The 14,852-nt window shown below is 45.2% G+C and overlaps 1 protein-coding gene across 1 annotated transcript in view; it reads left to right on the forward strand.

Annotated features, from left to right (window-relative positions):
* Positions 1–4,017: 4,017 nt before the first annotated feature.
* Positions 4,018–14,852, forward strand: part of GALNT11 (polypeptide N-acetylgalactosaminyltransferase 11) — a 49,228-nt gene continuing 38,393 nt past the window's right edge. The window contains 2 exon segments of the mRNA XM_040434119.1: positions 4,018–4,108; positions 4,348–4,680. Coding sequence (XP_040290053.1) covers positions 4,386–4,680 — 295 coding nt within the window. The 5' untranslated portion in view covers positions 4,018–4,108; positions 4,348–4,385.

Raw genomic sequence — 14,852 nt, forward strand, 5'->3', positions numbered from 1 at the left:
AGGAAAGAAAAACAGACAGATTAGCCATCACTGCGCCCGTATTGACCAGCTCTATAAAAAGAGAGCTGGTTGTTACGGACGCAGTGATAACTAATATGTCTGTTTTTCTTTCTTTAAAAATATAACATGATCTACCCCTTCAGGTGAACGCTGTAAAAAAAAAAAATACAACCTGTGCCAAAACAGCCATTTTTTGGTCACCTTGCCTCACAAAAAGTGTAATACCAAGCGATCAAAAAGTTGTATGTAACCAAAATGGTACCAATCAAACCGACACCTCATCCTGCAAAAAAACAAGCTCTTAAATAAAACAATCGCCACAAAAATGAAAAAAATACGGCTTTCAGAAAATGGCAACACAAAAACAATTTTTTTTCTTTTTAAAAATGCTTTTTCTGTGTAAAACTTAACAAAAATAAAAAAGTAGACACATTAGGTATTCCTGAATCCATAACGACCAGCTCTATCACATGATGTACCTCCTCAGATGATTGCCGTAAAAAAAAAAATCTGTGCCAAAACCTTGCCCCAAAAATTGTAATATTGAACGATCAATAAACCATATGTAATCAAAAATTGTACCAATAAAAAAAAATGGCTTTTAGAAAATGGAGACAAAAAAACATCATTTATTATGTAAAACTGGAACAAAAAAATAAATAAAAAATACACATTTGGTATTGTCATGTCCGTAACGACCTGTTCTATGAAAATAACACATGATCTAACCCGTCAGGTGAACACTATAAAAAAAAAAAAACTGTGCCATAACAGCCATTTTTTGGTTACCTTGTCTCACAAAAAGCATAATATTGAGCGATCAAAAATCATATGTACTCCAAAATAGTACCAATAAAACTGTCACCTTATCCTGTAGTTTCCAACACGGGGTTACTTTTTGAGAGTTTCTACTGTAGGGGTGCCTCAGCGGGTCTTCAAATGTGACGTGGCAACTCAAAATTATTTTAATATTGATGACCTATCTTCAGGATAGGTCATCAATATCAGATCGGCGGGGGTCCGACACCCGGCACCCCTGCCGATCAGCTGGTTGAAGAGAAGGCCGGGCTCCGTGCGAGCGCATCCTTCCCTTCATTGTTTACCTGCTCACCGTCGACATTGCAGCTGTGAGCATGTGTAATTACATCTAAGCCATCCTATTCACTTCTATGGGACGGCTCCTTCCTATTCAAGTGTATAAGAACGAGCTGCGATGTTCACGGTGATGAGGTAAACAATGAAGGGAAGGCTGCGCTCACATGGAGTGTGGTCTTCTCTTCAACCAGCTGATGGGCAGGGGTGTCGGTCGTCGGACCCCGGTTGATCTGATGTTGGTGACCTATCCTGAGTATAGTAGTAGTAAAAGCAGTGTGAAAGCAGCACCAGTATACCTTCCAGACCTCCTCAGGAATGCCCAGCCAGTCCATAACCCCTGATCCTCTACGGTTGCTTCTTAGATAAGCCAAACATAGTCGACGGCTGCTTGTCCTACAAAGATTTCTTTAATATTCAAATCGAGTCCATAGAAATGTACAAAAAGTGCCTGCTTGAAAAAGACTATGTTATAGTCGAAACGTTGCTTTTTTTTTAGTACATTTCTATGGACTCGGTTTGAATATTAAAGAAATCCCTGTAGGACATGCTGCCGTCAACTATGTTTCGACTATCCTGAGGGTAGGTCATCAGTATTAAAATCCCGGAGAACCCCTTTAACTACTGAATGTCTAAAGTTCTGCCAGATTTATCCTCCTACATCAGCAACTGTGATAAATTTGCTTTGTCTTTATACTCTCCAGTCTATGTATACACTGTTTATTGGACTGGTATAGTAAATCTTAGAAACATAGAATGTGTCGGCAGATAAGAACCATTTGGCCCATCTAGTCTGCCCAATCTTACCCAAGGAGTTCCAAGAAATGATAACCCAGAACTTTTATTTCATGGGGAATACAAGTATTTACTAAGGCTCCATTCACACGTCCGCAAATGGGTCCGCATTCGTGCGGACCCATTCATTTTCTATGGGGACGGAATGGATGCGGACAGCACACAGTGTGCTGTCAGCATCCGCATTTGCGGAGCGCGGCCCCGATCTTCAGGTCCGCAGCTCCGCAAAAGATAGAACATGTCCTATTCTTGTCCGCAGCTTGCAGACAAGAATAGGCATTTCTATAGGGGAGCCGGGCGGGTGTGTTGCGGATCCGCAATTTGCGGGTCCGCAACACACCACGGACGTGTGAATGGAGCCTAAAACAGATATGTCAGGAGGGGTGAAGGGTTTAAAGGCCTCATGCACACGACCGTATTTTTTCTTCTGCATCCGATCCGATTTTTTGCAAGTTGCTGCATTAATTTCAATTCCCTTGTCCATCCTGCAAAAAAATAGAACATGTCCTACTTCTGTCCGTTTTGCAGTAAGCATTTTGAAAATGGGCTCACGGAAATTGTGGGATGCACATGGTCGATATCCATATTTTGCGGATCCGCAGTTTGTGGACCACAAACTACATAGTCGTGTGCATGAGGCCTTAACCTGAAGACATGGATTGCTTTGTGTTGCCAGACTTTACAGAAGTATTTATTCTTTTCCTCTTTCAACCCTAATTTTTATAATAGCTGCCTGTTCAGGTGCTTGTTCTGTATTCTTAGGCCACGTTCACATCACCACTAGTTATTTCCACTGTTCTGCTCCATCATAGGAGCAAAACAACAAAAATAACGGAAGTGCCAGATCCAGCACATAACCGAAAGCAACAGAGCTGAACAGACCCCACTGACTATAATGGGGTCCGTTCTGTTGTCCACTTTTTTACCATAAAAAATAGTCCTGCACGCAAACTTTCTGTGCTGCTGTTTTGGCAGAATCTGCTATCTGCAGATATTATTAAGCCTTTACAATTTAATAAAACGCATAAAATGTACTGCACAAAAATAAAATCTAAACATGCATATCCAAGGTAGTAATGTGAAGAATCCCAAATTTGTGTTCTCCTTGCAAACAGTCTAACACAGCGGCCTTTGAATGTGATCATGTATTTGGCTTTAAAAAGAAAATTTAGTAAGTACTAAAGATGATCGCTCGGCCTGACTCCTCCGGAGAATGGCTCCACCACTATGACTCCTACCATCTAATTCCATCTGTTAAATTGTTTTCATTATGCAAAAAGAGCCATGGGATCGTCCTAATACATCTAGTGCATCAGTTGTGATGGCGGATGTCAAATAATGGCGGACAGAAAACCGCTGCATGCTCAGTCTTTCTGTCTGGCGCTATCAGTGTGCAGACGCCAGATCTGTGCAGTGAAGTGCGGTGCACATTTATCAGTTGTGTGCGGCTCCCGACCTAAAATAGCTGGCCGGACACAACTGATATATATTAAGTGGGCCTAAAAATCCCAGACCTAAGTGTCAATTCACACTGAGTATAATTGCGTAAGGCTGTAAACCTCAACAGTATTTCTGAGACGAAAATTTTTTTGATGCAAATGATTTGCCACAGCATTCCACCCATTACCTTTCACCAATTTACTAAGCTGCACAAAACATAGGCCTAAAAATGATTCAAGTATCTAAATCTATTTCAATACCGAAATAAATTATTTTGGACGTTTCTGTGGTATGTTATCTTCTTGTCCCACATTATAACTGAACGTCTGCAACCAGCATGAAAAAGTAAGGAAATGAGTATCATTCTTCACATTCCCCACACATTCTATAAAATTAACCCACAGACAAGGCTATTTTGACATCATTCAGCAAAATAATAAGGAGAAAGCCAACGGCGACCATGTTCTCGTAGTGCAGGATCCCTGCAATATGGGCGGGCAGACCAAGGCAATATGGCTCCCACAGGAGACAAAGACGTAAAATACAACTCCGCCTCTACAGTCCGACCCTGCTCAGCGGCCAGCCAGGACCGAGACGTGACGTCATGAGATTGGACACGCCCTTCTTGGTATAGCTTGGGTTGGCGCTCCGTATGATGGGCGGGGCTTGTTAGTGTCGTCATTTTGTGGGCGGAGACTGCGGTCAGTCTTCCCTCAGACCACTCTGGAAGGGGCCCCAGGTATGCGGCTCGGTGCAGGGCCACCGGGGTTCATAGTATGTGATGGGTATTAGGCACAGCCCGGTGCAGAATGAGGGGCTGCAGGCGCACACTAGCCCTCCCTGCAGGGTGACCCGGGGGACATGTGCACATCTGGCAGGCTGTTAATATGTAAGAGGCTGGAGTGCAGCAGCCATATATTAATCTGACCCCATTACATATTAACATGCTTGGAGGTGGAATTACTCATTAATGCAGTGACTTGAGTCTGTCTTAATATTGTCCTTTCTGTCCTCTTGCAGGGACTTGAGAATGGACCCTCGACAATGCTAGGGTTACCATGGGCAGCGCCGCGCTCCGCTGTTTCTGCTATGGGTGCCTCTTCACCTCTGTGACCTGGACACTTCTGCTCTTTATTTATTTCAACTTCAGCGAGGAGAGCCAAGGCGTCAGACATGTGTCCGTCAAGGGGCTGGAGCCGTACAAGCCCTTCCCCAAGAAAATGTACCCCCGCTTGTCCCGGGAGTCGGTCGGGATGGATTGGGATGGATCCAACAAGGGGCGTGCGGGAGATCAGCTAGGAAATCGCATAGGAAACATTATGGAAACCAATGGGAATTTCTCCCCGGAAATGGGTAAGAACTGGCAACAATGTATCGGGGGGTTTACAGAGTCTTCTTTGTTGCAAGTGATTATCAAGCATTTCAATAGAGGGTTAATAGTTCCTGCATCAGTAGTAATGTAGTCTTTGTCAAAATGTGGTCCCCAAGGGCTTATCCTGGGGACAGGTTGAGGGACCAGAGGTAGGTACTTATGCACGTGGCTCACATGGCCACTTATATGCTTGTGGACATGTCCCAGTGCCCCCTGTCTAGGGATGAGCCAACTTGTGGTATCATAAGTTATGGTCCATGGTAGCGGAGTCCAGAACGGAGTTCTTAGATAACCCGAACACAAGTTCGCTCATCCCTACCCCTCACCATCTCGTTATTTTTATTGACTGAATTAGAAATTTGGAGCACGACGGGGGCGTCTTTCACTCGCTTCTGCTTTTTGAATTCCTCTTTATTGGATATACAGTAAAGACGCCTTCACACAGTCAGTGTCTGATCAGCGGGTCAAAGACCCATCTTTCCAATACACCTCATCTCTATGTAGAATTCACTCCTGGTTTTGGCTCACAATCACTGAACAAACACTGACCCTGTGAAATCGGCCTTACTAGGGACGAAGCGTGGGAATCCTGTAGCCCACTATTCGTGCACCTATGCTGATGAATCCTTACCAGATCTGTATTATGTTCGGTCTCTGTAGCCACTTTACATCACAATATTAGTGAATTCCCTGTGTAGCTGAAGTTACATACAAGGGCATCCGGAAGGGAAGTTTAAAGGGGCTGTGCACCTTTTGCAGGGGGTTTTGGTACCCCCAATCCCCCCACCAATCGATGGTTGCAGTGGTGACATGCTTTCCTTGCGTCTCATGACCATTTGATGTGGGGGGAGCAGGTCACGATTGGTTGCTGTACAGCGGCGGCGGCACGAAGCGCACAGCGTCATAGCAACCAATGACACCGTGCGCTTCTGCACTCAAGCAGGATGCCAGTCCTGTATCTCACGGACCATGTTCCACGGACGTCTGCATGAGGCTTAAAGAGGACCTTTCATCGGTCCAAACATTGTGAACTAAGTGTCATGATCTGTACAGCGGCTCCGCTCCGTTCTCCTGCTATGCCCTCCGGTATGTTCGCACACTTGGTTATAGTAAGCGGAGACTTAGGGGACTTGGTTATAGTAGGAGGAGACTGCCCTTGTTCTCCTGGGCGTCTCCTTATCCCAGGCTGTGAGCTCTGCGCTGCGATTGGCCAGCGCTACAGCCTGGGAGAAGGAGACGCCCAGGAGAACAAGGGCAGACTCCGCCTACTATAACCAAGTGACCGAACATAACGGAGGGCATAGCAGGAGAACGGAGCGGCGCCCAGGGATAATAGTAAGTGCAGTGAGATCCCTGGGCGCTGCTGTACAGATCATGACACTTGGTTCACAATGTTTGGACCGATGAAAGGTCCTCTTTAAGATATCTAAGAATTTCGTTATGGATTCTGCTACCATGGACCATAAGTTACGGTCTGTAGTATTGGAATCCACAACGGAGTTCTTAGATAACCCGAACCTTGTCTGCCGAACTTGAAAACAGAAGTTCGCTCATCCCTAGTGGTGGTGTCTGCAAGGACTGGTGAGGTTGGTTTGGGGTTCCTCGGATTCAGCTGAATGGTATAAGGCAGGTTTAGATGAGATATTTGCACTCTGGCGATGAGCAGCTTGTGATAATCTGGGATATATGGAAGTAAAATCAGTTAGCGTTGCCTGTGTTGTGGGGAGATTAGAAGCCGTCAGCACAGCTGGCAGTCGTCCTAGTCACAGCTAATCTGCCACCGAGAAATTGGCAAGACATAAATTAGTTCAGTCATACCTGGGTTGTAGCTCCGGAAATACTCTGCCTGCGTCCGTGCCAGCTACTGTTACCTGAGCTTCTAGTATGAATTTCACATCTCTGCACTTGATTAAGAACTACTACATTTACTGTGTATTTGCTGTTTATGGTTTTTCACACACTTCTTCCTTCATGGGGTACATTGGTGCTTTATGGGGGCAATGTATTATAAGACCAAGAAATCCTGTTTCTCTGTTATTTTTGGTGGTGGTCTCATGTTGAGTCCACCAGGGTGGAGGCGTTCTTTGCATTGTTTCTCTGCTCTGGCTCATTTAGGGAAGTCCTGATTGAAGAGGTATTCCCTTTCTGGACTGATGGATGTCTGATAGATACCGGTCCTGTCTCTGGTATCTTTCTTTAGAATGGGGCGCTGTTTGCCGGCTGCAGTGTATGGAGAGGTGACCGCGTAGGCGCAGCTTTCTCCATTCACTTCTGTGGGAGTTCTAAGGATGGCTCAAAAACTCTGATATCAATGGAGAGAGCCGAGCGTGTGCCACCACCACGCCATACGCTGCAGATGGCAAACAGGGTCCCATTCTACCGACAGATGCTGAGACCCGCATCTGTGGGACTTTTATAGCATATCTTGTGAAGAAGGGAATGACTCTTTCAGTCTGTTGACTCAGTTTGGATGCATGGAAAGGGATATCCAGGTGGGACCACCCCTTTAAGCCGCATTAAGTCAGTATTGCACTCTAGCTATAGTTGGCTAAGGCTACTTTCACACTAGCATTTTTAATGGATCCGCCAGGGTTCATCAAAAACACTTCCGTTACTGATAATACAACCATCTGCATCAGTTAAGAACGGATCCGGTTGTATTATCTGTAACATGGCCAAGACGGATCGGTCATGAACTCCATTAAAAGTTAATGGGAGACGGATCCGTTTTCTATTGTCAGAGAAAACTGATCCATCCCTATTGACTTGCATTGTGGGTCATGACTGATCCGTCTTGCTCCGCATCCCAGGACAGAAAGCAAACCGCAACATGCTGCCGTTTGCTCTCCGGTATGAGAACGGTACAGAATGCATTTTGGAGCACTCCATTCTGTTCAGTTATGTTTTGTCCCCATTGACAATAAATGCGGACAAAACTAAAGCGTTTTTTTCCGGTATTGAGACCCTATGATGGATCTCAATAGCGGAAAATAGAAACGCTAGTGTGAAAGTAACCTAAAAAATGAAATGATTGGCTGCGCCCTATGCAGTGCTGGCAACTTTTATAGATGAAGCTATATCAGTGGCGTAACTACCGGGGAAGCGACTGCTTCGGGGCCCGGGCTGACAGGGGGCCCGGCACCCGACAGCGTGTCCTGTCTATCCCTGCAGAGCTGACAGGCTGAGGCACACGCTCTGAGCTACGAGACCCTTGTATTTAAATCTCATTTAACATGTCTTTCAGAAAAGTTTCTCCTGGGATTCGAACTCTCGATCTTTCACATCAGAGGCAAGGCATTTACCCGCACAGCTATGAAAGCTGTATTACCAGTTACTTAAAAAATAAATAAATAAAGATTTCTACTGTAGGTAACTTTGATACCTAGTGTACATACACATGACAGCTGCCCCAGCACACTGTATGGATGTAGCAGAGCTAACTAGCTGTAAAGCTGTCATAGCTGTGTGGTTAGGTGCTTTGCCTCTGATACAGAAGGTCATGGGTTCGAATCCCATCTTAAACTTTTCTGAAAGACAGGCTAAATAGGAACACGAAGCACCAAATCTTCAACACTAGAGGCTGCTGGGAACACAGGAAGAGGAAGAGGCCTGCATCGCATCGCTGACATGGAGGTAAGTAGAAGAGTGTTTTTTTTTTTTTTAAATACCAGACTGTTACTTTACTGCCACGGGGGGGGGGGGGGGGGGGGGGGGCTATTGGTGCCATGATACTGGCACATGGAGGGGGGAGGAGAGAGGCACTTGATACTGGCAAATTAGGGGGCAGGGGGAGAGGATGGCACTATGATATTGGCACATGGGGGGCAAGAAATGGACGAATCATGAGGGGCAGAAATGTTAAATTTGCCCAAATGTAGATTCGCTACCGGCCCTGGATAGGTGTATAGTGTGAATCCAGCACAGTAGTGTGTGTGGTGTATGTAGCAGAACTGTATGCAACACAGTGATATATAATGTGCCACTCAGAGCTGTGTGTGTAGCAGAGCTGTGTATGTAAAATGTGCAAAAACCCTGATGCTCTCAAAAAGAGCAAGCAATATAAAACATTGTAGTTTGATACCTTTTACCCCTTAAAGACCGGGCCCATTTTCATTTTTACATTAGCCATAACCTTTTTATTTTTCCATTCACATAGTCATATGAGGGCTTTTTTTGTGTGGGACAAGATGCATTTTTTATATGTTGCCACTTAATTTACCATGTCTTGTATCAGAAAGCAGGAAAAAAATAAATTCTTTGTGGGTTAAAAAAAATAAAACAAAAAACACACAAAATTCCGCCAAGGTTTTTGAGGTTTTGACATCACGGCGTTCACTAAAAATGACGTCTTTATTCTGCGGCTCAATACGATACAAAACTTGTATAGTTTTTATTTGGTTTAATTACTTTAAAAAATTACTTTTCTATATTTCGGTCTATGTGAGGGCTTGTTTTTGTGTAATGATCAGTAGTTTTCTTGGGGGGGGGGGGGGGGGGGGGGGGCTTATAATACAAGAAAGAAGCGCCATACAAAAATTTGCTGTGAGGCCCAGTCACTTCTAGTTACGCCCCTGAGCTATAGCCTGGCTGGCCTTTCAGGACCCGGGGCCAGGAACAGAGGACCTGCTAAGGGAAGTTGTACAGAGAGTGTAACATTTCCCACAGCCTTTTATGAGCTGTATGGGGTCACTCCTAAGGCCCCTTTCACACGAGCAAGTGAACGCATAGCACCCGCACTGAATCCGGACCCATTCATTTCAGTGGGTCTGTGTACATGAGCGTTGTTTTTCCCGTATCATTTCTGCGTTGCGTGAGAATCGCAGCATGTTCTATATTCTGTGTTTTTCACCCAGTCCTGGCCCCATAGAAGTGAATCGGGCTTCAGTGAAAAACGCATTGCATCTGGATCAGACGTTCTGTGGGTTTACAGCATATTTCGGTCTGGCTCTACCCCAGGGAGCAGTTTCCACAATATCATTATAGTGAATTGTTATCTCTGCAGTTCTCTCATACATTTTTTATAAGCTGCTTGGTCCTTGCATGTACCATTGTCTCAATCTGTTTACTACTACTAAGAGCCTTAAAGAGGACCTTTCACTAGAATAGAAAATCTAAACTAACTATACAGACATGGAGAGCGGCGCTCAGGGATCTCCCTGCACTTACTATTATCCCTGGGCGCCGCTCCGTTCTCCCGGTATAGGCTCCGGTATCTTCATAGTTAGGCTCCACCCAGGGGAACCTGCCGGCGTCTCCTTCTCCCAGGCTGTAGCGCTGGCCAATCGCAGCGCTCAGCTCATAGCCTGAGTTTTTTTTTCTCTCAGGCTATGAGCTGAGCGCTGCGATTGGCCACCGCTACAGCATGGGAGAAGGAGACGCCGGCAGGTTCCCCTGGGTGGAGCCGAACATAGGATAGGGTCATCAATCAGACCGCCAATGTTAATAAGACCCTCAATCAGACCTCAGATCAGAACCCATGCCATTTATCAACCCCCATTATGAGCCCCCATGCTATCTATGTGCTCCAGTGCCATTTATGAGCCCCAATGCCACAGATCAAATAAAATAAAAAAAACACTTACCTCTCCTGCTCCTGGTCGCCGCCACTCCTCACCGCTGGCGATCTTTTTCCTCCTGCTGTCGGCTGTGCTGTGAACTAGGGATCGGCCGATATTCAGGATTTTGACAGTTATCGGTATCGGCATCTATTTTGCCGATATACCGATAACGTATTGGGAACACAAAACGCGCTGCTGTCAGCGCTCTCTGTGTTCCCTCAGCAGCACAGGGGAGAAGGAAGCAGTGTCTCCCTCCCCCTGTGCTGCTGCTGCCGCCAATTAGAGGAGAGAGGACAAAAGAAGGGGAGGGACTGTGGCTACCGCTCCACCAATGAAGATAAGTCTTTCATTAATTCATATACAGGAGGCGGGAGCTGGCTGCAGAATCACAAAGCCGGCTCCCGACCTCTATGAGCTGTAGCTGCGATCTGCGGTAGTTAACCCCTTAAGTGTCGCGGATCACAGCTACCGCTCATAGAGGTCGGGAGCCGGCTATATGATTCTGCAGCCAGTTCCCGCCTCCTGTATATGAATTAATGAGAGATTTCTCTTCATTGGTGGCGCAGTGCGCCCCCCACCCCCATCCCAGTATTAATCATTGGTGGCAGTGGCCACAGGGTCCCCTCTCCCCTCCTCTTCCAATCGGAGCCCCAGCTGTGTAATCCTGGGGCTCCGATCGGTTACCATGGCAGCCAGGACGCTACTGAAGCCCTGGATGCCATGGTTAAGCTTCATGCTGCTGTGTGCACATAGCACAGAGCAGCAGGGACAGTGTGAGATCCTATTCACCCTGATAGAGATCTATCAGGGTGAATAGGACAAGGGTTCTAGTCCCTAAGGGGGCTAAAGGTTAGTAAAAAAAAAACCACAAAAATATTAAGTATAAATGAAAAAGATTTACAAAAAAAAAAAAATACACGTTAACAATAAACATATATTAATTTTTCAGCAGATTTGTTTAGGAAATTTTTATTATTTTTTTCAAAAATGAAAATTCCCAGAATATCGGTACAAATTATCGGTATCGGCCCTAAAAAATCAATATCGGTCGATCCCTATTAATAAGGGACGGTTCTGTTTTCTATTGTGCCTCCGCATAGTCAGGCGGACACCAAAAAGCTGCAAGCAGCGTTTTGGTGTCCGCCTCCAGAGCGGAATGGAGGCGGAACGGAGCCAAACTGATGCATGGATCCGTATCTATGCAGAATGCATTAAGGCAAAACTGATCCGTTTTGGACCGCTTGTGAGAGCCCTGAAAAGGATCTTGCAAACTGAAACCAAAACGCTAGTGTGAAAGTAGCCTCAGATGCCATGGTCAGGATTGACCACGGCATCTGAGGGGTTAAATTTCCGCGATCAGCATTACTGCTGGTTGCGGACATTAGCCGTGGGTGTATTCTAAAAGAAGCAGGTGGCCACCCGCGGCTATGGTGCCCGCAGTGGGCAAGAGCGGGAGCCATCTTTAAACACACGTCCAATTAATATTTTGGTGTTTTTTTTTTTTTTTACTAACTTTTAGCCCCCTTAGGGACTAGAACCCTTGTCCTATTCACCCTGATAGATCTCTATCAGGGTGAATAGGATCTCACATTGTCCCTGCTGCTCTGTGCTATGTGCACACAGCAGCATGAAGCTTAACCATGGCATCCAGGGCTTCAGTAGCGTCCTGGCTGCCATGGTAACCGATCGGAGCACTGGTGGAGCATTGGTGGCGCAGCGGCCACAGCCCCTCCCCTTCTCTTGTCCTACTTCCTCTCATTGGCGGCAGCAGCATCACAGGGGGGAGGGAGATACTGCTTCCTTCTCCCCTGTGCTGCTGAGGGAACACAGAGAGCGCTGACAGCAGCGCGATCTGTGTTCCCAATACGTTATCGGAATATCTGCAAAATAGATGCCGATACCGATAACTGTCAAAATCCTGAATATCGGCTGATAATATCGGTAAAACCGATAATCGGTCGATCCCTACTTATTAACTTTCAGTGGCGTTCAAGACTGATCCTTTTTGGCTATGTTAAAGATAATACAAACGGATCCGTTCTGAACGGATTCATGCGGTTGTATTATCGGTGCGGATCTGTCTGTGCAGATCCATGACTAATTCGCACCAAACGGGAGTGTGAAAGTAGCCTGAGCGCGCTGAAAACCGAAAGCTTTCGGTTGTGCTCCGGCTCCCCCGTGTGGTGGTTGGAGGAGCCGAGCGTGTATGCAGCAGCCCCTGTCTTTATGAATGACGGGAGGCTGCTGCATAGTATTTCCTATCAAGCCCTTGCCTGTAATAGGGCTCCATAAGAAAGTAGTGAAATAATCATAGATTCCAATGCAAGTGCATTGGCATCTGATAATAGCAATCACCCTCCCTTTTCCCAAAATAAAAAATGCCCATAGTACAATAATATAAAAATATATTCCCCATACGGCACACAGCAAAGCGTAAAAAAGCGTCCAAATGGCCGATTTCAGTTTTTGGTCGCTTCATTTTCTGCAAAAAAATTTATAAAAAGTGATCAAAAAGTCATACACACCCCAGAATGGTATCAATGAAAAGTTCAGATCGCCTCGCAAAAAATGAGCCCCCATACAGCTCCATATACATAATTACAAAACAGTTATAGGGGTAAAAATATGGCGACAAAAACATAAAACTGATCAAAACGCAAGAAAAACGATACATATAAGCTATTGCCAGAGTCGTACTGACCTGTAGAATAAAAGTAAGTGGTCAGTTTTATCAAACGTCGTAAATAAAAAATAAAAAACTTAAATGCGTTTTTTTTTTTTTTTTTGCAATTTAACCCCACTGTGGAGCGCTTCCATATCATTTCAGTCTGTGCCTCTTCACCGCAAAAAAAAAAACCACATGCTCTATATCTTTGCCATGCGGACGGATCATGGGACCCATTCCAGTCTGCATTTGTCAGCGTCGGCGACACGGATGGTGCCTGTGCATTGGGGACTGCGATTTTTGGTCCCCGATGCACGGCAGGGGCTGTTCACGTGTATGAGCTCTTACAATGACTGATTACTCAGGATGTTGGGAGGACTCCGGTTGTCACCCGCTGCCTGCATGGACTTCTATGCGATGACCTGTGGAAAAACTGCACAAAGCCAGAACAAGAGCTCTGCTATTAGACATGGTAAATTCTAACGTGTAAAACTCCCTATTAAATGAAGAGGAATCGGATTCTTACTGCGGGAGACGCCCAGCTTTCCAGTTGCATTCAGCATCCTACTGCAAGTAAGATATAATGATGTAGGGCGATGAATTACTCCCAGTGATTCTGAGCGGTCTCCGTTCTCGCTCACAATCTGCCTACGTGTCTCTGAAATGGAGTTTTGCAATAATTAATTCTAGTGTAAATTCTCAGCATGGGATTTTCATGTGGTTTGCTTATAGTCTTATAGGATTGCCTAATGTGAATCACTCTATATCGACAACTATATGCTGGGTCTATACAAATGTACTCTATTATTCCCTCTAAGTAGTTGCTTTAAAGAAGGAAATTACTTTTTAAACTACTGTGCAGAAAAAAGCCCATCACATGCACACAAACGTATTTTCTTTCCATGTCCGTTCTTTTTTGTGGCCCGTATGTGGAACCATTAATTTTTGTGAGCCCACAAAAAAACACGGTTACTGTGCGTTCCATTTCCGTATCTCCGTTCTGCAAAAAAATAAGACAGGACTCTTCTATTAGGGGCTAGTTGTTCCGTTCCGCAAAATACGGAATGCACACAGATGTCGTCTGTATTTTTTGCGGACTGCAAAATACATACGGTTGTGTGCATGAGCACTTAAAGGGGTTTCCAAGAATAAATAACGTTTAAATGATGCCGGACATGGTCACCTGCTCCACTGCAGCCAATGACTGGCTTCAGCTGTGACATGTCCACAAGAGACACATCACTGCTGAAGCCAGAGGTTGGCTGCAGTGGAGCAGGGGAACTGGCGTGTGCTGGTCACATGGAACTCTAGCCACGTCATTTTGGGACCACAGCACCAGCAGGCAGGTGAGAGGACCTGCTAATAAACATGAATTGGGCATACTAAACTGTCAGGCATTGTCTCTGATGGTTTATGTGTATTGCTAACTACATGTATGTGCTGTTCCCAGCACACGTGCAGCTGGTAATATACAGTAACCAGAACTTAAAGGCTTGCTCATAGCACATAAATAAGCAAGGCTGTCCTACCAGAAAGAAACAGTTAAAGAGGACCTTTCTCCTCTCCTGACATGTCTGCTTTAGTAACTGCTTGCATTCCCCATGTCGTAACAAATCCGGATCATCTTTTCCTTTAACTCTGTATTGTGTCATTGCTCCTACTAAAACAATTTGAGTCATTTGCCATTTGGGTGTTATACTGTATTTTTCGCCCTATAAGACGCAGACTCTAGGTTTTAGAGGATGACAATAGTAAAAAAAAAAAATATTATAGTGATTTGTTATCTCTGCAGTTCTCTCATACATTTTTAATAAGCTGTTAGGTCCTTGGATGTACCATTGTCTCAATCGGTTTACCACTACTAAGAGCCTTAGGGCTTATTCACATGGTCTAGTAAGTACCGCATTTTTCGCCCATAAGACGCACCTAG

This window comes from Bufo bufo, chromosome 5, assembly GCF_905171765.1.
Source record: "Bufo bufo chromosome 5, aBufBuf1.1, whole genome shotgun sequence".
In the NCBI taxonomy this organism is placed as follows: domain Eukaryota; kingdom Metazoa; phylum Chordata; class Amphibia; order Anura; family Bufonidae; genus Bufo; species Bufo bufo.